At 36.1% G+C, this 25467-nt stretch overlaps 2 protein-coding genes across 3 annotated transcripts in view; one reads left to right on the top strand and one right to left on the bottom strand.

Annotated features, from left to right (window-relative positions):
- FBXL13 (F-box and leucine rich repeat protein 13) overlaps nucleotides 1–25467 on the top strand; it is a 167868-nt gene that overhangs the window by 51829 nt on the left and 90572 nt on the right. For both annotated transcript variants that reach the window (XM_014556098.2, XM_032484161.1), the window contains 2 exons: nucleotides 3103–3198; nucleotides 5625–5757. In XM_014556098.2, the coding sequence (XP_014411584.2) occupies nucleotides 3103–3198; nucleotides 5625–5757 (229 nt within the window). The remainder of the gene's footprint in view (nucleotides 1–3102; nucleotides 3199–5624; nucleotides 5758–25467) is intronic.
- The window catches only part of LRRC17 (leucine rich repeat containing 17), a 33052-nt gene continuing 19132 nt past the window's right edge, over nucleotides 11548–25467 (bottom strand). The window contains exons 3-4 of the mRNA XM_006181001.3: nucleotides 16869–17024; nucleotides 11548–12294 (exon numbers count right to left, since the gene is read on the bottom strand). Of these exons, the coding sequence (XP_006181063.1) occupies nucleotides 11897–12294; nucleotides 16869–17024 (554 nt within the window). The 3' untranslated portion in view covers nucleotides 11548–11896. The remainder of the gene's footprint in view (nucleotides 12295–16868; nucleotides 17025–25467) is intronic.

Genomic DNA, 25467 nt, shown 5'->3' with positions numbered 1-25467 from the left:
CAGGTTTCCATGTTGGCAACAGCCCATGTTCCTTGTGGAATTATTTTCAGTTTTTCCAAGTATAAATACATACGATTATTTTAAAACTTTCAATATATACTATACAACAATGGCATGACTACCTAGGGGAAAGTGTGAAGTTTTGGCAATTGTGCTAAAATTCTTTATAAAAGTTTATTCCACATTGAAATGTGAAACATCTGGCTTTTAAATATTTCTGGGCAATGTTCTATCTCTAGTGAGATAGGATTATCATACAGCAGGTGCTTAACAATAAGTGTTAAATGAACTAGTGAATAAATTAATAGCACATGTTGGAAAAGGCATTATATGGTCTTTTTCTATTAGCCGCTGTCTTTTCTACTAGGTAGACAAGAATGCAGGAATGTCATTCAGATGAAAGTCTGTCCCCAGTAAAGTTGCTCACCATTACTATTTCATCCTACTCCTTTCTTCTGATTCAGTGTGCTTTGGAAGTTCTTTTACTGATGAGACTTTTGGAGGCAAACTCTTTCAATCTTTGTCTTAGAGTGCCTTTACTTAATACTCATCCTTGAGCTGTACTTTACTTGCATGTGGTATCTGAGATTGAGAAGTAATTTCTGCTGACTTCTGCTTTCTGTGATGGCTAAGTGACGTTCTTTTGTAGGTGATCTGTCCCTGGTTGCGTTTAAGGTTTTCCTTTGCTTATGGCCTTTTGTAATTTCACTACAAAGCCATGGTATCTTTATTATCCTGTTTGGGATTTCTTGTGCTTCTTGAATCTGAGAATTGTTGCTTTTCATCAGTTCTAAAGCATTTTTATCTGTGATATTTTTGAGTTATGCTTTGATTACATTTTCTCCATTCCCTCTTTCTGGAAATTCTACACAGATATATAGAATGTTGAACCTTTTCATGTTATATAATGTGGCTCTTAATTTCCTTTATATTTTCTGTCTCCATCTTCCTATGCCATATCCTCTGTAATTTCTTCATACATAATCTAGTTTGCTATTTCTCGTATCAGCTGGGTTTCATTTGCTATTTAACTCACCCACTGAGTTTTTAGTTTCAATCATATATTTTTAATTCTCATGAATTTAATTTGATTTCTTTATAAATCTACCCCATCCTTTTTCAACAATGGCTCTTTTTTTTTTAATTGGAGTATAGTCAGTTTACAATGCTATATCAATTTCTGGTGTACAGCATAATGTTTCAGTCATATACATACATATATTCCCTTTTATATTCTTTTTCATTATAGGTTACCACAAGATATAGATACCACAAGATATAGTTTTCTGTGCTATACAATATAAACTTGTTGCTTATCTATTTTATATACAGTAGTTAATATCTGCAAATCTTGAACTCACAATTTATCCCTTCCCACCCCCTTTATTCCTGGTAACCATAAGTTTCTTTTCTGTATCTGTGAGTCAACAACCGCTTTTCTCAAGCTGTTTATGTCTTCATCACTTTAATGTTTTCATGACTACTATCTGAAAATTTTATTAATGAATTAATTGTTTTTTTGTTGTTGATGCTTGTTGGATATTTTCTATGTTTTGTAATCTTTATTGAGAGCTGATTTTATTGGGGCTTAATCTGTAGAAATTCTATAAGCCTTGGCTGAGGATGTGTCTCTCTAGAGAGATGGTATTTACTTCTGCCAGATGTCCCATAGTTACTACCAAGATGGAAGCTCTTTTCATGCTGATGTATCAAATACAACTATATCTATATATATCTATATATATATCTAGAGGTAATATATCTAAGTTAGAGCCCACAAAGAATTAAAATTAAAATTCTAATCCACACAACAGCCGGTCTTGGCTTACAAATTCTTTGGGAAATTTTTTTCATCCTAGGCTAGGTACTTTAATTTTTCTCTTGTCAATAAGTAGTTTTTTGTTTTAAATCTTTCTTTTATAATCCTGGATTTCTCTCTTTCTCGCTCCCTCTGTCTCCTTTTTCTCTCTCTGACTCAGTTATGGATTCCAGCTTTGTACAAGTCTGTTAACTTTTTCTGTCCCTGCATGGCCAGCAAAATCTGAACCTATTTGTTACGAAAAGCAGCAACCACCTCCACTATTCTCCTATCCCAAGCAACTATCACATGAATACCTTATTGTGAGTCTGGGTTTACAAAGATTGGGGCCCTGGATATTTTCCTTACTTTCTTGAAACTCAGTTATGTTTTTAAAAAAGCATTTGTTTTAGAGAGTAGAAAAGTGACTGTTAGGAGTTATGAGGTAGGGGAAATAGGGAGAGTTTGGAAAAAGTATAAACTTTCAGCTGTGAGATGAATAAAGTCGGAGCATCTAAGGAAACACACAGTGACTATGGTTGATAACACTGTGTTGTATAATTGAAATTTGCTAAGAGTAGAAGTTAAGTGTTCTCACCAAAACCAAAAAATAATAAGTAAATTAAAATAAAGATAAATATGCAAGGTGCTGGATGTGTTTAATTTAACTAGATGGGGGAATCCTTTCATAATGTCTACATATATCAAATCACTATGATGTATGCTTCAAATATCTTATAATTTTATGTCAATATACCTCAATAAAGCTGAAATTTAAAAAAATTAAATAATATCTTTAAGTATTTGTTATAGTATTTACCGATGGTTTGTATCAAGAGGATTTCTGGATTTTCTAGCCTACCATTTTCCCAGAAATAGAAGCCAAGGTGGGTTTATTGATCTTTCCCAGGAATCCTATAACTTTCAAAAGAATCCAGTTCATTTCAGCAAACAATTATCAAACGCCTCCTATGTACCAGTTACTGTTTAGGGAAATAGCTCACTTTGTAGCAGAATGCCACTTTCACTCAGAGAATAAAATAAATCTACCTATCTTCCTTACCATCCTTCTGCAGTTATCAATTTAAAAGGTCACATTATATCAAAGACATCATCAAATAAGTTCTAGTACTTTAGATAAAATTCCTACCTTCAGGTAAATTTCAAGTACTTAGCCCCCAGCTACAACAATATATGGATAACATTATCATTATTAACACCCACACACAAATGGCAAATGGAAGATTTATATCAAACTTCACTTAATTTTCAAAATTGTGTATTTTTTATTCCTTTGTGTTTAGATTTTCTCCTACCTTAGTTTAAGAGATGTGGTAATATGCGGTCAAGTTAGTCGCTCCTGGTTGTTGATGACACAAATGAGCTCACTGTGGAATGGTGTAAGTAGACACTACCTGAAGCTATGTCTTTATTTTAGTTCTTTAAGGAGAACAGACTGCTATAAAGCCACCTGTCATAAAGACTGCCTTCTTCCCTGCTCCACAATATGGGGCCACAAAAAGTAGATGCTTTTGTTTCTTTTATCCAGGCACAAGCCTGAAGGACAAGATAAAAAGATAATAATGTTATTTTAAGAGATATAATGTATTTTCTAATTTAAATAGAAGAAATAAATTGAATATTATTTTTGGATTAAAGCAAAGCTCCATTATATCTATCTTAGCCTTAACACTTCCTTAACTCAAGAAGCTGGAAAGCTAAATTGAGAAAATGCAAGCAAGGTGCTTACTGTAGAGCCTAGGCATGTAGGCAGCACTCAATAAATATTAGCTACTATTATTAGTTAAAAAACACAACAAAGCAGCACCAAATATGGAGAAAATGGGAAAAAAAAAAAAAACCAACTGATCATGAAATGGCTAAAATATTCAACATGTAAACAAAGCATGTTTGATACTCCAAGTATGTCTGCATACAAACTGACCCACATACACCCAGGCACTTTCTCACGTGGACTCCTAGGCTGGTACCTCTGTACTATCCCTGTCATTGCACTATTTTTGTAATAGTCTCAACCTAGAAAAAGCCTGTATTTTTCATTCCAAAGAGACATCAGGTGACAGGTCTCAGTCAACAACCAAAAATAAGCACGCATTGTCCCTGATGACATCTCTCTTCTTTTTCTTAGGTGATTACTTTAATCTCAACAACTGTGATCATTTATGCCATCAACCAATGTTGCAGTGGCAACATTTTTCCTGCCACCTAAAGTCCAGTCAATAGCTGGCTTTGCTACCTCTCCTTAATTGCTAATGATTGGAGGACACAGTTATATCATGTGCTCAGACTGACCTTTAAATAGGTGGTCAGGACCATTCGGCAGGAAGTCTAAGCCTTAGACAGAAAAATGAAGAACAGTTGACACGTACCAGGGGTTCTAGCTCCATCAGTCAACTCAGCATCTTCACATCCCTCAGGGCACCATCCCATTCTTGGCTACGCTCTTGGTTCTACTCTCAGCTCCAATGGCAATAAGAAAATGTGCTTCTGTCTTAGTTAACCCATCTTAGCTACCAAATTTAGCACTCCTGTCTTATATGTACTCATGTCTTTTTAGTTTAAAGGTAGTGATTCTCAAACTTTAAAGTGCATCAGAATCATCTGATGGGATTGTTAAAACGGATTACTGGTTGCCACCCTCAGAGTTTCTGACTCTGGAGGTCTGGGGCGAGGCTTGAGAACTTGCATTTCCAATTAGTTTCTCGGGGATGCTGATGCCGCTGGTCCCAGGACCACACTGAGAACCACTGGTTTAAAGGAATAAATCTCTTACTTATGTGACACATTGGGGGGTGTTACTTTTCCCTTTGGAAAACCCATGAAGAGGAAAAAAATAAATCCAAATGGTCTGGAAGAGAAAGGATATGTACAATATTAAGAAAAGGATAAATTCTGCAGAAACCTGGGAAAGAAAGCCAGCAATTCTGCCCAGAGACCTCACTGGGTAAAGACAGAGAAATATGAGCAAATGCAGCAAAGAACAAAGCCAGGATAAGAAGTTAAGTTTATGTTCAGCAAATTTCTCTTTCCACAGTTATGTGTTGCCATTCATTCATAATTAATTTACTCTTATTTGTGAGTGCTCAAATGTGGTACAACTATAACAAACATTTTAGCAGGAAGATTAGCTTTGTTCAGAAGGCAATGAGAAGTTGGATGTTCATAAACTTAACTTTTTAGCAGAAAGATATTATTAATAGTTATTGTTTGTTTATCAGCCAGCCCTGGCCGTTCAGAGCTCACATAAACCTCTGTGCTCTTCAGTTTTACACATAATCAGTCAGGTACACTCAGGGAATCTTTCCTTTTCTCTATAACTACCTCTGCCAAATTATGAGTTATGAAAAGGCGATTATGAACCACACACTCTAAGTTGTCTCTCCCATAGTCAAGGACTCAACACAGTTTGCGCTCATGTAAAAACAAACAGGCACACCTTAATAATGAACCCCGGAGGGCTCACTGACATTTAAGAGGGGGAAGCCTTGAGGCTCACTTGGAACGATGAGGGGGCCACTCTAGGATAACTGACTCTTTTGACAGGTGGATGTGAGACCCCTGCCCCCTCAGTTGTCAACCTGGACTGGACATTTGGAATCTGTTTGTAATTAAACCTGAGAATGACCATGAAAAAAAAAAAATCTATTTGTAATTAAACCTGAGAATGACCCTAAAAACTAAACAAACAAAAAAAATGAGTGATGAGATGAAGAAATTTTAGTTCTTATATGCTTTAAAAATATTAAAAAATTTTACATGCAAAATATCTTTCTCATTTATTCATGTTTTTGTTTATCCTTTTTAGATTGATTTTTCCACAGTAAAAAATATAATCACAGATAAATATATAGTGTCTATTTTGCAAAGATGGCGTCTCAACGTACTGCGCTTGAATTTTCATGGTTGTCTTCTCCGACTAAAAACTTTGAGATCTGTCAGTAAGTATGTTCACTACAACTGTTTGTCTTATGTTCCTGTATTTTAATTAAACAAATATAAGGAAAAGTATACATACAGTGGAAACTTTAATTATAGTCGTGGGCCATAAGACTGCCTATTAAAACTAAACTCATATAATGTAGTCAGCTCTTACTGGATTGTATGCCCTGGGGGTTGGTCCTTTGTTTACTCCTATTGACTTTTTTTTTTTTTTGTCTAGCATTTGTCTTATCTATATAGCATCAATTTATCTACAAAAAAATGCAATATAAGAAAATAGTCTCATTAAAGAAATTCTAACAATAGACAGTAAAAGAAAAAACTCCCTTTATCTACCTCAAATCCATTCACTTACCCAATTGTACTCTATCTTCTTAGTTTTAGTAGATTGTCAGTTTATTCTTTTGTGTTTTCTAGTTAGACTATCATATCATCTATGATATTAATTAATATTAAGTTTTATTTCCATTCATTTCTATTCTTTTATCTTTGACTTCTTTCATTAGCAAGGATATGCAGCCATCTTGTTCTTGACTTCTTTTCTCATATTTTTAATGAGAACGGTGTTAATGTTTTATCTTTTAATTTCTGGAATACACCTGATATCTTTTGCAGCAGCCATCTTCTGCAAATCCCTCATTCAGTCTGGTCATGTCTGTCTTTGGATTTTTAGGAACTATTAATTTCAGATTCACCAAGATCATTCCTTTTTGTTTTCCAAGGATATTATAGATAAAAAAAAAAAGGTTCTTTCTTGTCATTTGGGTAGAAGAGGAAAGCTGAAACATGTGCTTAGTCTGCCATCTTAAACCAATTTATTACTTTTTTCTTCTTTTGCTCTTTCCTTATGATTTGATGACTGTCTTTAGTGTTATGATTGGGTTTTTCTCTTTTTGTGTATTTATTATCGATTTTTGCTTTGTGGTTACCATGAGGTGTATATATAGCAGTCTGTATATATATTTGATTATTTGAAGTTGCTAATCTCTTAACTTTGAATGCATTTTAACCCCCCCCCCAAGTTTAATGTTTTTGATATCATATTTTACATCTTTTTGTCTCTTAACTACTTATTGTCAATATAGCTGATTTTACTACTTTTGTCTTTTAATCTTCCTACTGGCTTTATAAAAGTGGTTGATCTATTACCTTTGCTGTATATTTGCCTTTACCAATGAGATTTTTTCCTTTTATAATTTTCATATTTCTAGTTGTGGCCTTTTCTTTTCCACTTAGTGAAGTCCCTTTAACATTTCTTATAAACCCAGTTTTTTTTAGCTTTTGCTTAACTGTAAAACTCTTGATCTTTTGTTCAAATCTGCACGATAGCCTGGCTGAGTAGATTATCCTTTTTCCTTTCATCACTTTAAATATATCATGCCACTCCCCTCTGGCCTGCAGAGTTTCTGCTGAAAAGTCAGCTGATGGTCTTATGGGAGTCCCCTTGTAAGTTATTTGTTGGTTTTCTCTTGCTGCTTTTAAGGTTCTTTCTTCATCTTTAGTTTTTGCTGTTTTAATTATAATGTGTCTTGGTGGACCTCTTTGGGTTCATCCTGTTAGGGACTCTGTGCTTCCTGGACCTGGATGTCTGTTTCCTTTCTCAGATTAGGGAAATTTTCAGCTATTATGTCTTCAAGTAAGTTTTCTACCCTTTTCTCTCTCTTCTTCTGGGACCTCCATAGTGCAAATGTCATTACACTTGATGTTGTTCCAGAAATCTCTTGAAGAACCTTTTTTTTTTTAAAAAACTTTTTTTCTTTTTTCTGTTCAGTTGAGTGATTTCCACTACTGCCTTCCAGTTATCTTATCTGTTCCTCTGTATCATCTAATCTACATTTGATTCCTCCTAGTATATTTTTCATTTCACTTATTGTATTTCTCAGCTCTGTTTGGTTCTTTATTTTTCTAACTCTGTTAAACTTCTTATTGTGTTCATCCATTCTTCCTCACTGAGCACCTTTATAATCATTAACTTGAATTCTTTATTGGGTAGATTGTATATCTCCATTTTGCTTCGTTCTTCTGGAGTTTTGTCTTATTCTTTATTTGGAATATATTCCTCTGTCATCTCATTTTGCCCAATTCTCTGTTTTATTTCTTTGTGTTTGGTAGGTTGTTTACATTTCCCAGTCTTGGAGAAGTGGCCTTATGTAAGAGTTGTCCTAAGGGGCCCAGCAACACACCCTGGGCAGCAGAGCTAAATGCTCTAGGGCTGCCCTCTACTTGGGCTGTTGTGGCAGGGCTGACTACAGTGGGCAGTCTGGTAGGTGTGGGTGGCCCCTAGTCTGGTTGGTTGCCAGGCCCTTCCTAGTTCAGTGGCTCCCAGCCCACTAGGTCCCAATGTAGCTGGCTGTGAGGGCTGGGAGGTCCCACATCTGGTGCTGGTTCACTGGCAGGTGGGGCTGGGTCCTGGACTGGCTGGCTGTGTGAACAGTGGGGTCCTGGGGCTGGTGTCCACCCACTGATGGGTGGAGCTAGCTCCCAGGGTTGCTGGCTGGCAGGCCCTAGGGGGTGCCCAGTTGCTATAGGTTATTTAATAAAGTCACTGTTCATTTCAGCAACCTTGAATGTATCAAAGGTAAAAAAACAAATCTCAGAGATGTTTCAGCATTTCTATCTCTGTTCCCTCTCTCCCTCAGCTAAGATCCACTGATTTATTGATGTGTCTAAAGTTATACACATTTCTGCTAAGAAGTTTGACTTTCCGACTTTCTGTTAGATTGAAGATAAATATTGGCTGATCTTTCAGACTGCTTGGCTGAGTAGCCACAAGAGTTGTACTTGTAGTCCTTGTCTACAAAAACTTTAGAAGAACATTAACTTTAAAATATCTTAAAATGTTTAAAAGGCAGATGAGGGCAAGGCTGGGAAATGCTTGTTATAATATTGTGACAGTTAAGGGTGTAGAGTATATGATGAAACACTTAAGCAAACTTTTGGCAAGGGTACACACAGCAATTGTTAAGTTCAGTAGTTGTGTTGTTGGGCCTGAGTAAAACAGCTACGTTAGGGATGAGACACCCCACTTGATTGCAGTTTTTGTCTACTCACTCAAAGATTGGCAAGACAAGAGCAGTTCAAAAAGGCTTCATTTGTAGCTGCTCCTAAAATTACATGTTTAACATGTTTCTGAAGTTCATAGGACACAATACTGAAATTTTTTTTAGTAGAACATATGAAGTAATTTGCCAGTTTGCTCACCACATTCATGGTATTAATACTCATTCTTTCATTGATACAGATTTGTTACACTGTTGATTCATACATATTACATCTCCCTGTCCACTCACCAACGCTACCTCCTTTAGAAAGAAGCCCCGACATTTCACAGAATTTAGGCAAGTAGATTCTCATTACTGAATAGCTTCTATTTGCCAGAGCAGGAGACTTATTCAGATTTCTCAGAAACAGACATTAATTGATCCAGGATGTAAGCTCCAGAGGAAGGATGGTTAGTAAATGAAAGATCTCAACTGTTTAATATTAAATATCTTTTCCAAATAATCAACAATTAGGTCAGAGCTGCCTCAGGCTAAGGACTCAGGAGACCTCAGCTTGTAGTAAACCTTATTTACTTTAGAAAAACCAGAGAATCTTAGAACTAATTGGAAAAAAACCCCAACACTTGGGTATTTGGCTACAAAATGAAGTGTTATTTAAACATTTTTGTTCAAAAATGTAGATCTCAGGACTGTAATATTTTTGGCTACCAAAAAATACACTTATTGTTTTAATCTCCTAAATTTCATCATCTACTGAATAGAAGGACAGTCCAAAGGCAAGTTATTAAACAATCAAGTAAGAAACTGGCAGGAGAGAAAGTATCTGATTGTTCATTTCATCATTGATCAACTATGCTTCCCAGAAAAAGTACCAACTCTGATACAGAAAAAGAGCAGATTTTAAGTTTTCAAAAATGTTTTTCAATTTTGGCCCTGGGAGATAATAGTAACTCTAAATGACTTACTTTTGGATGGTCTGGATCAATTTCTATTGCGATGTGTTCCCGAGGTTTATTTCCAAATAGATCCCTGGGGATGATCCTGAATATAAAAATCAACCAATAAAATTCCCAACTAGCCTCCAAAACTTAAACTATAGAGTAACTTGGGCCCTTTCTCTGAATCAGATTTAACACCCTCATTTCTCTTCAGAACCTTCATGTCCTCACTGTGTGCCTCCATTGCCTACTGAGGTCCCACCTAGGCTCTCCCCACCATAAAATCTTGGACGTTTCAGGTCTTGTGTCTTTAATATTCCACCCTGCATGCTAATGAACAATGAGTGAATTTATTATCTCTCTCCAATAACCCTTCAAATTTAACGGCTGCCTTTAGTACCTCCTGGTGAATAATATGAGAATCTGCATTGACAGCTAGTCTCTCTAAGTCTCCACCCTGACCCAAACCACTGGTTAAAATGGGCAGAGCAGTTAGAACCTTATAATCCAGAGTCATTCCCTGAACCACCTGCTCTGGCAATTCTTCCAGCCTCCCGCTTTCTTGGTTTCCTATACATATTAATACAAGTTTAGCTGACTTGATCCAAAGACTATCTCCTGCTCTCATAGGTGATTCAGGAGAAAAAGTACCTACTTTTCTTTTAGTGTCTGGTTCTGGAAGTTCTGATGTGAAGCAGCTATAGCCAAAGATAACTGTTAGTGTGCTCTGTAACCCTGCACAGCAGAAAGGACTTAGTTGCACCTGAATCCTGCCTTTGTCACCTGCCAGATCTGTGGCTTTGTCTAAGTTACCTATACTCTCAGCCTTTGATTCTTCATGTAGGGAAGGCAGAAAATATTACCTACCTCAGAAAGATCTTGTGAAAATTAGAAATAGACTATAAGAAGCTCTTAGCACAGTGTCTGGCAACTATTAGGTGCTTAAGAAATGCTCAGTACTATTTATTATTTACCATCTTCTATGCTTTGGGAGTTTTTGGATGTATCAAATAAGACCAGTTGCTAAAATTTGCACAAGTACCTTGATATAAGAAATGTAAATATATTCAACTCACTGTGAATAGGAAATCTGCATAAAAAGGAAAAAGTGGTATTTCTAATTTTATATATTTTATATTTTATTTTTCTAATATTACAGCATTATCAAAATACAAACTGATGGGGTCAGTCTCCAGGTACTTCCTCTCTTTCTGGTGATCTGTTTCTCTAGGTGAGCTAATTTTAACCTGCAACCCAAATCATGGGGCTTCTCTTGGGCACCACTTCCTTCCTCCGTTGCTTCTGATACCACTTTCTCTTTTTGTTTCTACTTCATCCCAAATCCTAATGCTGAATCCTAATTGCATCCTTTGTTTTATGCTCTTTGATATATTAGCTTTAGCAGGAAGGGCTCAGACCCTTCCTACTGATGGGTGGTTTCCTAGTCTGAACTCTGTTCAAAAACCAGTGCTATTTCCACATTTACTAGTGTTTATACCTGTTCAGGGCTCATGATTCACACCATCTACAACTGCTTCTCAGAGTCTCATCTTCTGACCAGTCTCTAATATAATTTTCAGATTCTTGACTGATTGCTTGTGACCATTCTCCTTCAGGTCTAGCTTGGCAGTTTTTTGCAAATATCAGTGAAAAGTAGTCGAGAATTTGGGTTTACCAGGACCTCATTTTGGAGTGCACAGGAATCGGAAATGGAGATTTATGCATAAGCTGACTTACTGAAGAAAAAAAAAAGTGGGGGTAGGGCCAGAGGGGAGAGAACGACATTTTATTATCAGTAAGCATTTGTATCTCTTCATTTTGATCATCTTTAGATATATATACAAGCAGCTCTTGAAGGGCATGTAAAAATGAGCCAAGTTTTATTATTTTCAAAAAGCAGTAAAAACATTGATACAGGACATTACAAAATTCTAACGCCATCATTAGGACTTAACTCCTGCAGGTTCCTAGTGTGGAATCATCATTAAAGGCAGTTCTGCAAAGAGGCAGGCAAGCAGAATGAGAGTATCCCCTTGATTACTATTATTGTCATAATAATAATAATAATTAAGGAAACCTTCCTTTAGCTGGCTAACCCTGCATAAATAGGTGACACAGTTAATTAAAATGTAAACATGCAGTTTTCCGACACAAGTATAGCAAATAGAAAACTAGCTGCAACCAGAACAACTTCTAAGTTATCCCACAATAGTGATTCTTACACTTTGCTTCTTTGCTGTGTGATCCCTATGTACTTTTTCCCACTCATCATCCTCCGTATCCTGGTCAAATGTTTCAGGGTACGCTGGTAGTTTGTCTTTGGGGCATTCTTCATAGTAACTCCGAACGTACTTTCCCACAGACCACCCTTTGTACTCTTCGGGCATTCTGCACTCCAGGCCGCTGTGGTGCACATTGTAGTGGTGCTTCAACCAGTAGTAGAGGTAGTGGATGTTGTAGTTACACCTCCAGGGGTTGTCTCTGAGCCACAAGAGTTTCAAAAAATACAAATCTTCTAACACTCCATAGTCAAAGTTTTGCAGACTGTTGTTTGATAAATCTAACTCTTCCAAATGTGTGAGTCCTAGAAAAGCAGCTAGAAACAGAAAATACTTATTAAACCAAAGAGTAATTGGGTTAAACGCAACTATATGGTATATTAGAAGGACAAATACAAATAAAAAATACGAGACAGTTCTCTTTGTTGAAAATAAAGGAAAAGATTTCCCTCCCCTCCTTTTTCTCACAGCTCTTACTTTAGAAGCCTTGTAATGGTAAGTATTTTCTCCTCTCTTTGAAATGTATACGTATCTTTTAGAAGACTAAAGAGGCCCTTTTCAGCTTTATGAGGAATGTTTCTTAAGGACCTGGGAGCCGTGCTGCCAAGTCTTCTTACTTAAGGGCTAGTTATCATTTATCCTGAAAACATGTATGTATTGGGTTTTAACTGTTTGGCTATATAAAAGGGTGAGATTTCTTTTTATCTTTGCAAACTTTTAGCAGACTGGCTGTTACGTATATCACATTCTGGTTTAACGCTTCTTCGATAATAAAAAGTTTTCTTTCTCTACTGCTTTTGTGGAGAGGATTTCTGTGTTGGGTGAAGATTTTGGTCTTAATTCTATTTCCCTAACAGTATACACATCTAAATGCAAAATTCTGAAACATGGTTTTACTCAAACAAAGCATTCCCCTTGATTAAATTGACTAGCATGCAATTTTTTATTTGAAAAATCAATTTTAAGTTAGCTTTCTAAAAAATGTATTTTGGGCTTATGTGCATTTTTTATGCTCACTGGAAAGATGCCACAAAAAAGGCATGAACTAGGAAAATATTTCAAATGCTAGACATAAGTGCATATAAAATTGAGGAATGTTTTTGGTGGTGATTTGACAGCTCTCTCTGGGTTATCAGTAAACTGAAAATGCCTAGAAAATAGTCGGTTCCTAGCTTAGGGGGAGGGAATTAAATTCTTGTCCAAAACCAAAAAAATTTTATCTGCATTTTGAAAACATCTGGTTGTATTTTGGCAAGCTTTGGTAGCTATCAGCTTTGGATCCATATGTATTTAATTATGCTGGAGGGTGAATAATTAAAACAAATATCAAACGTATAACACAACAAAAAGCTTTTATTTATCTTTCCTCTGAGAGTAAAGAAATCTAAACCTAAATTATTCTTATTTCAGTTGATGTGAACTGACTGGATGTCCTAGTATTTATATGTCAATCCTAATTTCAAACATTTTCTCACTTCTGTTTTAAAATACTCTTGTTGGGGCATGAAATGTCCTTATTTTGAATTTGGAAAATATGTTCTCAACCTAATGCCATTAACCATTTTCATATCATTTGTTTTAGACAAAACCCGTAACTCCCCCTAAAAAGAATTCTTTCTATTTTGGTGCAAAGCAATGACTTGGGTGCAGAGAGGGAGCAGGGAGCAGGCGCTTGGGGAGGAGCAAAAGATCAGCCCTCGTAATGACAGTTCTGAGGACACTGCATTTTTTGTTATTTGCTAACATTGTGTGAGTCGGTGATCTCACAATCTAGTTTTCATAAAACAAACCAGCTCTTTATATTGACAGCATTTGTAAACATTCCTAGACTTTATTTTGAAAGTGCTATAGTTGTTACTTAAACCATATATATTCAAGCACTTCAGAAAGCTAGTTTTCATTTGTTTCTTAAAGGAGGTAAATCCCCTAAAATGGATGTTTTCTTTCTCCTTTCTGCAATAATGCTGGGCATTTTATGAGACTGTTATTCATACTGCCTTTTAAATACTGATGAATCTCATGGCATTTGTATACCTACTTACCAGCATGTCATTAAAATAAGTCCGCTTTGACAGTGTTTCATCAAAAAAGACCTTAAAATACAGAAGGTCTTTTATTTTAAAACATTTAAAGGTCATTTTGACTTAAATGATGAAACTTAAATGACTACTTAAAAGTGCTGAGATTTTTTTTTTTGTTCCAGAAGACATACTAAGGAAAGCGGTTGGCATTTGGTAGGTACTCAATACATATTTGTTAGAAAATACTTTCCTAAAACTGAATTAACAAAGGGGAAAAAAAAATACTACTTCAGGCACTATTTACAACAGCCAAGATACGGGAGCAACCTGCATCCATCAACAGATGAATGGATAAAGAACATGTGGAGGGGGTGTGTGTGTACACACACCCAGGAAAATTACTCAGTCATAAAAAGAAAAAATATTGCCATTTGCAGCAACATGGATGGACCTAGAGATTATTATACTAAGTGAAGTGACTCAGACAAAGACAAATATTATGATACTACTTATATATGAAATCTAAAATATAATACAAATGAACTTACTTACAAAACAGAAACAGACACACAGACATAGAAAACAAAGTTATGGCTACCAAAGGGGAAAGAGGAGGAGGGATAAATTAGGAGTACGGGATTAACAGATATGCACTCTATACAGAAAACAGATCAACAAGGATTTACTATATAGCACAGGGAACTATATCCGATATTTTGTAATAAACTGTAATGGAAAAAATGTGTAACTGAATCACTTTGCTGTACACCTAAAATTAACACAATATTGTAAATCAACTGTACTTCCAATTTAAAAAAAATTTAAAAAGACTACTACTGCAGATAACAGAGTTTGGCATGGAAAAGAAAATGGACAAACGAGGTTAAAAGCCTTCAGGAGAGTCCAAGGATGACAAAGGAATCCTCGCCATCATGGGCATTTCATAACTGGTGGAGGAAAAACATCACTAGAAGTAAACAAACAAACAAACAAAAACCCTGTATTATTATTTATGTCTCTGAATTATCTTGTCTCATTTTTCTCTAGTTTTCTTTACGTACTGTAGTTCTATTATAACTAAAACATTGTTGCACCATTATTCACTACTTTGATAAATTTAACTAGGCCAGATAGTAACTGACATTTTAGTCTCTTTTAGAGATAACTCTAAAACTTGTTCGCATCCATACTTTTGATGGTTGATGAGCTAAAGTCAGAAGGAAATTAGACATCTGCCCAGGGACCTCAGACAGGCATGCTGCCTTGCAGTTCTTTGGCTATCATAGAGCAAGAAAGGGTCTCCACCTCCAGATTCTTAATCCTGTGGCCTGGTTTTGTGAAGACTGGCTACCAGTGACCAACCTGCACACCAGTATAATGGTCGCTCCATTTGGGAGAAGGGTGTCTCTATAGTATTCTTACTCATTGTGAAATGAAAATTGTTTTTGACTTTACAATTTAAAGATACTCCCAAGTTTATACTATCTGTACAGACTAAGGTATGAATGTAGCATATTGCTGTTCCTTTGAAAATTAAAAAAAAATGCTTCCTTAATATTTTAAAATATGTTACTAGTACTAAAATATGCCTTTGTAGCTCTAGAACACTTATTCTGTTTTCACTTCTACAATTTTAAAATCCTAATGTTCTGTTAATTGAGAAATAAAATGTTTATATTAACACTGAATTACTAACAGTATTGATGCACTTTTTAAAACAACTTTATTGTGGTATAATTTCTATACAGTAAACTACACATATTTCAGACGTACAATTTGATGAATTTTGATAGATGTATATACACCCATGAAACCACTACAATCAAGATAGCTAACATTTCTGTCACTCCCCTAGGGGTACAAATTTTTAACTCTCAATGTATCCCTTCCTATCCCTTTAACCCCTGGTAACCATGAGATACACTTTTTTTTTTAGTTGTTTTTTTTTTAATTGAAGTACAGTCAATGTGTCAATTTCTGGTGTACAGCACAATGTCCCAGTCATGCATATACATATATATATTCGCTTTCACATTTTTTTCTCTTAAAGGTTATTACAAGATTTTGAACATAGTCCCCTGTGCTACACACAAGAAACTTTAAAAAAATCTATTTTTATATATAGTGGACACATTTTTAAAGACAGGGTTTTTCAAATTAAAGTAGCACTGTGAAGGCACAAATATTATGTATGTCACAAATCTAATCATCATTGCAGTAATTCTCAGTTCTTTCTAAATTCAGTGTGCTCTCTTAACTTACCAAGCTCATTTCTGTCAGAGGCTTTGCTTAGCAAACGGAGAAGAGATTTGAAGGATGGAAAAGAAAATTGATCTTGATCTAGGATTAGATAAAATCTATCTGGCTCTGATTTGAGCACATCTTATCTTAGTTTATGATCATACTTCATCTTAATTTATGAGCTTAATTTAATCTGCTTAGCGGATTATTTTGAATTTACTTTAAACAGGCTGTTAAAGTCTTACTTTAAACAAGTTGAGACTTAATGAATAGCAAAGAAAATGCTAAATCTGAATTTCCCTATAAAAGTCACTATATGCTTGGCATATGATTGACCAGTAGCAATATACTCCTATTTTTAAAATATACTCTACAAAACACTACTTTTATTCGGACTAACTAAAACTGTTGCTTAGTAATATAAACTATTACTTACTTCATAAAGCAACAGTTTGGCAAATATTTTTCTGAGTTCCAAGCATGTTCTAACTTAAGCATCCTGTTTAATTTAAATTCAAAGTTTTTATTAGTTTTTTAAAAACTAAATTGTATTTACTATAAATGTTGCCATAGGGAAAAAACAGAGAACACCTGTCACCTGTTTAAAGGGCTATTCTGGGGGAACTTACCAGGATCTATGAATTGAATGCCATTGCTGCTGAGGTTTAATTTCTTTAGCTCATGAACATCTTCAAACTCCTTGGGTCGAAGCTGGTTGATTTTATTGTGTGACAAGTCAAGTTTAACAATATCTGGAGGGATGTTGTTTGGAACTTTCTTCAACTCTGGAAAAAAATAATACTATTCAGGTTATCAAGCTCTCCTCTCGCCCCCATTTTCTCTATCACTCTTATCCCTGAGTGACTGAAGAGTCAGCTCCTGAAGGGGAAAAGGATATCGAAAAACAAAGAACACTGCTATGAATAAGCCTTAGAATATACTGTATTCCACCAAAGCCCAGCAAACCAAATGCAGCACACTTAGAAGAGTAGACACGGCTCCTTGCTGAGCTGTTCTGAGAAACTTCCCAGAGGTGGCAAGAAATCAAGAGGAAGACAGCAGTCAGTGTAGCTCAGCTGGCTCGTCATCAGGTGAGGTTGTGGGGCTCAAGCCTGGCTGCCCACTAGAATCATCTGGGAAGCCTTTAAAAGCAGAAAGCTGAAACAAAATGTAACTAACAAATCAAACCACTTTCATCTTGCATTCCCTTCCCACTCTTAAGAGTTTTCATTATTCATTACTGCCTCTTTGTTGCTCCTTCTATCAACAAATAAGCTCGGGTCTCTCCACCCTAAAGAAACAAAAAAAGCCCTTGACCTTGATGATCCTCAATCTGTTATCTTACTTCTCCTCCCTTTGGATGCTAAAATTCAAGAAAGAAAAGTACTGACTTGCCTCCCCCCTCCCCTGCACCCCCAGCATCTGCTTTCTCATCACCCAATTATTCCCTGAATCCTTGTGATTTGGTTTATAATCCGCTACTCCCTGACTCTGCCCAAGGTACTTCAGTAACTGGACTCCTCAGGAACAACAATAACAAAAATGCTGCTGCTGCTCCTGCTGCTCCTCCTCCTGCTCCTCCTCCTCCTATAAGAAAAGCCTCTGGGGAGGGAACACTCCCAAAGTCATTCTATGAAGCCACCATCACCCAGCTACCAAAACCAGACAAGGACACTACCAAAAAAGAAAATTACAGGCCAATATCTTTTTTGAACAAAGGTGCAAAAATTCTCAACAAAATACTAATAAATCAAATCCAACAACACATAAAAAAGATCATACACCACAAGCAAGCTGTATTTATTCCAGAGTCACAAGGATGTTTCAACATATGAAAATCAGTGTGATACACCACATCAACAAAAGGCAAGACAAAACTCACATGATCATCTCAATAGATGCAGAAAAAGCATTTGATAAAATTCAACATCAATTCATGATAAAAACTCTTAACAAGTGGGTATAGAGGGAACATATCTCAACATAATAAAAGCTATTTATGACAAACCCACAGCCAACATAATCTTCAACAGTGAAAAGCTGAAAGCTTTCCTGCTAAAACCTGGAACAAGACAAGGATGCTCACTCTCACCACTTCTATTCAACATAGTTTTGGAAGTCCTAGCCACAGCAATCAGACTTGAAAAAGAAATAAATGATGTCCAAATTGGCAGGGAAGAGCTAAAATTATCATTACATGCAGATGACATGATACTATATATAGAAAACCCTAAAGACTCCACACCAAAACTACTAGAGCTATGTATATGGATGACTGAAACATTTTGCTGTACACCAGAAATTGACACAATATTGTAAACTGACTTCAATAAAAACAAAAACAAAAAACCTACTAGAGCTGATAAACAAATTCAGCAAGGTAGCAAGATACAAGATTAACATACAGAAATCTGTTGCATTTCTTTACACTAACAATGAATTATCATAAAGGGGAAGTAAAAAAAAAAATCCTGTTTAAAATTGCAATAAAATTACTTAGGAATAAACCTGACTAAGAAGGTGAAAAACTTATATGCTGAGAACTATAAGACATTGATAAAAGAAATTGAAGATGATTCAAATAAATGGAAAGATATTCCATGTCCTTAGATTGGAAGAATTAATAGTGTTAAAATGGCCATACTGCTCAAAGCAATCTACAGATTTAATGCTATCCCTAACAAAATAACCATTACTTTTTTTTTTTTTTTTTTACAAAACTAGAACAAATAATCCTAAAATTTATATGGACCCATAAGAGACCCAGAATTGCCAAAGCAATACTTAGGAAAAAAGAACAAACCTGGAGGCGTAACCCTTCCATACTTCAGACAATACTATAAAGCTACAATAATCAAAACAGCATGGTTCTGGAACAAAAATAAACATATGAATCAATGAAACAACATAGATAGTCCAGAAATAAACCCACTCACCTATGGTCAATTAATCTTTGACAAAGGAGGCAGGAATATACAATGGAGAAAAGACAGTCTCTTCAGCAAGTGGTGTTGGGAAAGTTGGACAGCCACATGTAAATCAATGAAGTTAGGATACTCCCTCACACCATAAAGAAAAATAAACTCAGAGATGGCTTAAAGACTTAAATATAAGATGTGACACCATAAAATTCCTAGAAGAGAACATAGGTAAAACATTCTCTGACATAAATCATAATAATATTTTCTTAGGTCAGTCTCCCAAGGTTATAGAAATAAAAGCAAAAATATACAAATAGGTCCTAATCAAACTTATAAGCTTTTGCACAGCAAAGGAAACCATAAACAAAATGAAAAGACAACCTATGGACTGGGAGAAAACATATGCAAACAATGAGCCCAACAACGGCTTAATTTCCCAAATATACAAACAGCTCATATGGCTCAATAACAAAAAAACAAACAACCTAATCAAAAAATGGATAGAAGATCTAAATAGACATTTCTCCAAAAGAGACATACAGATGGCCAATAGGCACATGAAAAGATGCTCAAAATCGCTAATTATCAGAGAAATGTAAATCAAAACTACAATGTGGTATCACCTCACACCAGTCAGAATGGCCATCACTAAAAAGTCTACAAATAGATACTGGAGAGTGTGTGGAGAAAAGGGAACCCTCCTATACTGCTGGTGGGAATGTAAATTGGTGCAGTCACTATGGAAAACAGTATGTAGTTTCCTTAAAAAAGTAAAAACAGAGTTGCCATGTGATCCAGCAATCCCACTCCTGGGCACTATCTGAAGAAAACTCTAATTTGAAAAGATACAAGCACCCCAATGTTCACAGCAGCACTATATATAATAGCCAAGGCATGGAAGCAACCTTAATGTCCATCAACAGATGAATGGATAAAGAAGCTGTGATATATATGTCCAATGGGCTACTACTCAGCCATAAAAAGGAGTGAAATAATGCCATCTGCAGCAACATGAATGGACCCAGAGATTATCATACTGAGTGAAGTGAGAAAGACTTTACCATATGATATCACTTATATGTGGAATCTAAAATATGATACAAATGAACTTACTTACAAAACAGAAACAGACTCACAGACACAGAAAACAAACTGTGGTTACCAAAGGGGAAAGGGGGAGAGGAGGGATAAATTAGGACTTTGGTATTAGCAGATACAAACCTACTATATATATAAAATAGATAAACAAAAAGGTCCTACTGTGTATCATGGGACCTATATTCAATATCCTATAATAAACCATAATGGAAAAGAATATGAAAAAGAATATATGTAACTGAATCACTTTGCTGTACACCAGAAACTAACATAACAGTGTAAATCAATTATACTTCTATAAAAAATTTTTTTAAAAAAACCTCTGGAAGAGGAGTCCAGGTTATTTTTCACAGGTTAATAGAAAATCAAAGTTCACCTAATTTATCTTTTACTATATATGTTTGTTTTTAAATCATGCTTTTAAAAGCTATAAAGTGTTTTTATTTTATATTTTAGCATATATTTGCCCTTTCACTTAATCTTTAGCAAAGTATTCTGAAGAGGTTTTATTCAATTTTAAGTAGGGCAAGTGAAGCCTGCAGAGAGAGACAAATCTATTCTGACAAAAGAAAACTAGAAGCAACAAATAAAATGTCCAGATTAATTCACACCTGAGAAACAGCATGACCCAAAGACTTTTTGAATAAAAAGAAACTCTTTGAAATAGGTATAGTAAAGTAAGTTTATAAAAAGTGGTATCCATGTATCTGTAACTCCCCTTTTGGTATAGAATAATTGAATTACTGATCATTTTTTCCAAATATTAAAAAAAAATCCCTGTGGTACATACGATTTCTTAACTCATAGTATGTTTACTTTAATAAAGACTCAATCTTATTTCCCCCCTATTTTTAACAGCTCAGAATCCATGGTTAATGGGATGGTATTGGTTACTCCGTCTCTGGTATCCTTATTACTGTTGAATCTGCTTTTTATTCTTGATGGGATCTTGGATTCTTAGTAAATACGTACAGGAACTTTTTCTAGGTGCTCTAACAAGTATTAAGTGACAAGAACCCTATGAGCTAAGTACATTATCCTCATTTCACAGATGACGAAGCTGAGGCACAACTTGCCCACAGTCCCACTCCTAGGACTTAAACACAGACATGCTAGCCCCCAAATCTATGCTTCTGACCACTATGCTCTCCTGCTTTTTCACGGTACCTTTCTGCTTCGTTTGTGCTGTTTCACCTGCCTAGGATCCTCAAGCTTGGCATGAAGGGTATAGTGGGGGTTGGGGAGCAACTGGGGTGGAGTCGGTGTATTAGGATGGCTGTGAGACCTTTTTGGCTCTGTATTTAAAATGACATCTCCCTGTTTTCAAGTAGGTAACAATAACAATAATAATAATACCACTCCCTGTTTTTTTCCAATGGTATTTATCAATGTCAGGCATAGTATACATTTTACTGATTTTTTTTTCATTTTTGCACCCTCCTTGCTGTGGAAGTTTCACGAGGGAGGTTGACACCAGTGCTCAACATATCATAAATAAAATAAGTGGCATGTGGCAGCCAGCTTCTAAAACGGCACCCAATGATCCCCTCTACTGACATTCATGCCCTTGGGTAAACTCTTCTCCTTGAGTATGGGCTGAACCGAGTGACTTGCTTTAATAGAATGCAGCACATATGGTGGAATGTCACTTCCATAATTGGGTTATAAGAAATTCTGACTTTTATCTGGCTACGAGATTCTCTTTTGCTGGCTTTGATAAGGCAAGCTGCCATGCTGGAGAGGCTCAGATGGCAAGTAATTAAGGGTGGCATCTGGCCAACAACCAGCAAGGAACTCAGGCCCTCAGTCGAACAGCCCTTGAGGAACTGAATCTTCCCAACAGCCACATGAGCTTGGAAAAGGATCCTTTTCCAGGTGAGCCTTCAGATGAGACCATAGCCCTGAGCCCTGGTCAATACCTAACTGCAGCCTCATGAGAGATAATGAAGCAGAGGATCCAGCTACACCATGTCTGGCTTCCTGATCCACAGAAACTGAGAGATAATAAAGTGTGTTGTTTAAGCCACTAAGTTTTGGGGTAGTTTGACAAGCAGAAATAGATAGCTAACACGTGGTAAATAATGAGCTCATTAAGTGTTGAGCTTAACGATTCAGGAATATTGAGCCCTCTTGTAATAAAAGTGCTTTGAAAATGTGGGTTGATTTTGCTCTGCCCTCTGTTAAGACATTTTTAAGTTTGATCTAGAGTTGTATCTGCCAACATATTGAAAGGCAAAAGATTTTAAGACTTGAACTTATTATATAATACTGCAACAGAGAGGCACTCCTCCCTTTAAGATTAGCAAGACCATGACTGGAGAGCTATATCCTCTCTTGGACACTACATGTAAACAAGGAGATGGAGATCTGAGGGAAAACTGAAAGCCACAGAGACAACTGAGGACAGCCAGGAGAAATAAGTTCTTGACAGTTTCGATTTGGAGTAATTATTGAGAATGGCTGTGGCATCTTCTTAGGTTTTTTTTTTTTTTTTCCTAAGAGGAATAGAGTTTTATTTCAAAATACCCAGGATCCCTCCTCTCCTCTCTTCCTCCACTGTTAGCACATTGGTCCAAGCCACCATCACCTCTTATCTGGATTATCCCAGTAGTGTCCTAAGCCCATGTGATTGTGTTAAAACATATGTCAGATCCAGTCATTTTACTGGATGGCGTCCCAACCTCCAGATGGCAGAATCTTCCAGTTGTTTCCCATCTCACTATGAAATAAAAAAGCCCCAGTCTTCACCAAGGCCCTACAAAGTCATTAAGGGCTGTAGGTCTTCCTTGGCACCAGAGTTAGTATCTCCTTGGTTTTGGAAAGCAGTGTATTTATCAGTACTTGCTTGCTGAACCCTATCTACTGGGTTGGATATGAGGGTGAATGACAAGCAACCACTGTAGGACAAGCTAAAGTGGGTTAACCACAAATAAATGGGCAGAAAAAAAGGTTTATGAGAACACCCTGAAACTCAGCTTAGGCAAGGTGGCAGACCCACTGAATGCTGGAAGAGGAATATGAATTGCAAAACTGACTTTGGCATTGTTGCCAGCACCCTTGGGTACAAATAAGATCCACAAGTAATACCAGGAAATGCAAACCAAAGCCTTTACTAGTAGGCTTAGAAAAACATGGAAAAATCTTTTTGTTGTATTGAGGGGTAAAAGCAGTTCTTTAGTTTTTAAACTTGAATGAGAACTGCAAATATTCATGTGAAGTATGTTTGTCTTTGATAAAGATTATACAAACACAAATTTCCCCAGGTCAGAAGTCAAATCTGGTCGATGTCCCCGTTTCTAGACATGGTATCACGTGGTTATTTGCTGCAACCCAGAATTTTTTGGTAAACCCTCAACAAATAGCCATATTTACTTGATTATCATCCCTGACAAACCCCATCCCTCCCCCAACCAAACCTTGCTGATTTTTGAGGAGAAAATTGAGAAATTTTTTTCCATGTAATTTCCCATTTTCCATGTAATTTCCCATTTCCTTAATTACCAGCAATTTCAGAACTACTCAGAAGGCTTGGTAATGGTTGGTAAAGAGACATAAATGGTCCTGTTTATTGCAAAAATAAAAGATTCTTAATTATTGTTCAAATCTACAGTGAAATTAACTTCAGTGACAGCTGGGAGTGATTTATGGGCATAATTTTCTCCAGCCCTAAATTAGAAGTAAAATTAACCCTTAAAAATGGTAAACTATTCTGGTAAATGTGACACTAAACACCAATTTTAAAACTCTTACATTCATGTATTTTTGGCAAATCCATTCACCTCAATATGGCATAAACATGCCTTTCAACTAATCTCACATTTATTCCCTTTGAAAGACTAACTTTTGCTGGCAAAGTGCCTGCCTCCTAGTGAATATAGCTATTATTTCTTTTTCTTGCTGTCATATGTTTAAGGCAAAAATAGTGATCTTTGAGGTCTATGTGGTCAAATTGGCTCGTATTAGGTACCCAGCGCACACCCTCTGGCTCATCCTGTCAACTGGAAAAGACAGAATGCTTGAGTTAGAGGGATCTGTATTTGGGTTCCCTTTGTGGTCCCTTTGTGACCATGTGTTTGTGATCATGTACATGTTGTGTTGTGTTGTGTTGTGTTGTACAGAGTACTAAGAGGGGGGTTCAATACTGGGAGGAAGCACCCAAAAGGCTTTTATAAATTCTTCTTGGTTAATAGACATATCTAGAATCTTGAAGGATAAGAGGACATAGCATGGTAGCCAGTGGCTTGGGAAGTGCGTGGGGACTGCCTGTGTGACCTTAAAAGGGCAACTTAACTTCTCTACTCCTCAGTTTCCTCATTTATAAAATGAGGGTAATAATAGTATTTCTTTTAAAGCTGTGAGGAGTAAATGATGATGCGTGAAACTGCTATGTCTTAGAATAAGAGGGAGCTCTTACGCATTAATATCACTGCCAGTCCCACTCTCAATGGCATGTTTTAGGTTTCTTTAGATCCTACACAGTGTCCAACATGTGGAACACAATAAAAAGTATTACTACACTCTAGCAGGGAGCCAGAGATTAACACTGCTGAACATTTATTCTTAGTATTCGACATTTATTATTTATAGACTGGGATAAGGAAAACTGCAATGGATTAAATTCAGATTATCATACTTGAATTCTAGCCATAATTTTTAAGTTCTATGTATTTTTAAAGGTTGTTTAAATTATTACTTCATTACAGCAAAGAAAGCAGCTCAATTATTATCATCAATCTGAAGAACATGGCCCTGGGCCAGGCAGTACCAAAGGGAATTTAATAGACAAGACCTTTGCCCTTAAATTGATAGGAATTAACAAAATACCAGGAAATGAAAAACAATTAACTGAATCAGTAGATTTATATCAACCACAGTGAAAGCGATTTATATCAATGCTATTAAAAGACAAAATTACCCTCCATTTTGTAACCTAAAAAAGCATGGGCTCTGATTTATGTCATCACTAACATGTGGAAGAACTTGAGTTGTCCGTTAGTGTATGACCCTATATTATATGTACTGTGTATGTCACAAAACTTTATATTGTTTTCCAGTAAATAGTATGTGTATTTTTAAAGCAGGGGAATGAATTTATGGGGGACTGCTGGAAGGTTGTGTTTAGACGATAACTTGAGGCAGGAAAGCAGTAAAAACACATTTGTATTTTCATAAGCTGATTTTTGCCAAGAGAAAAAGAGACAAAAAACAT

Source organism: Camelus ferus, chromosome 7 (assembly GCF_009834535.1).
Source record: "Camelus ferus isolate YT-003-E chromosome 7, BCGSAC_Cfer_1.0, whole genome shotgun sequence".
NCBI classification, from domain to species: domain Eukaryota; kingdom Metazoa; phylum Chordata; class Mammalia; order Artiodactyla; family Camelidae; genus Camelus; species Camelus ferus.
The sequence above is the reverse complement of the archived record's forward strand: the minus strand, read 5'-3'. Positions and strand labels throughout refer to the sequence as shown.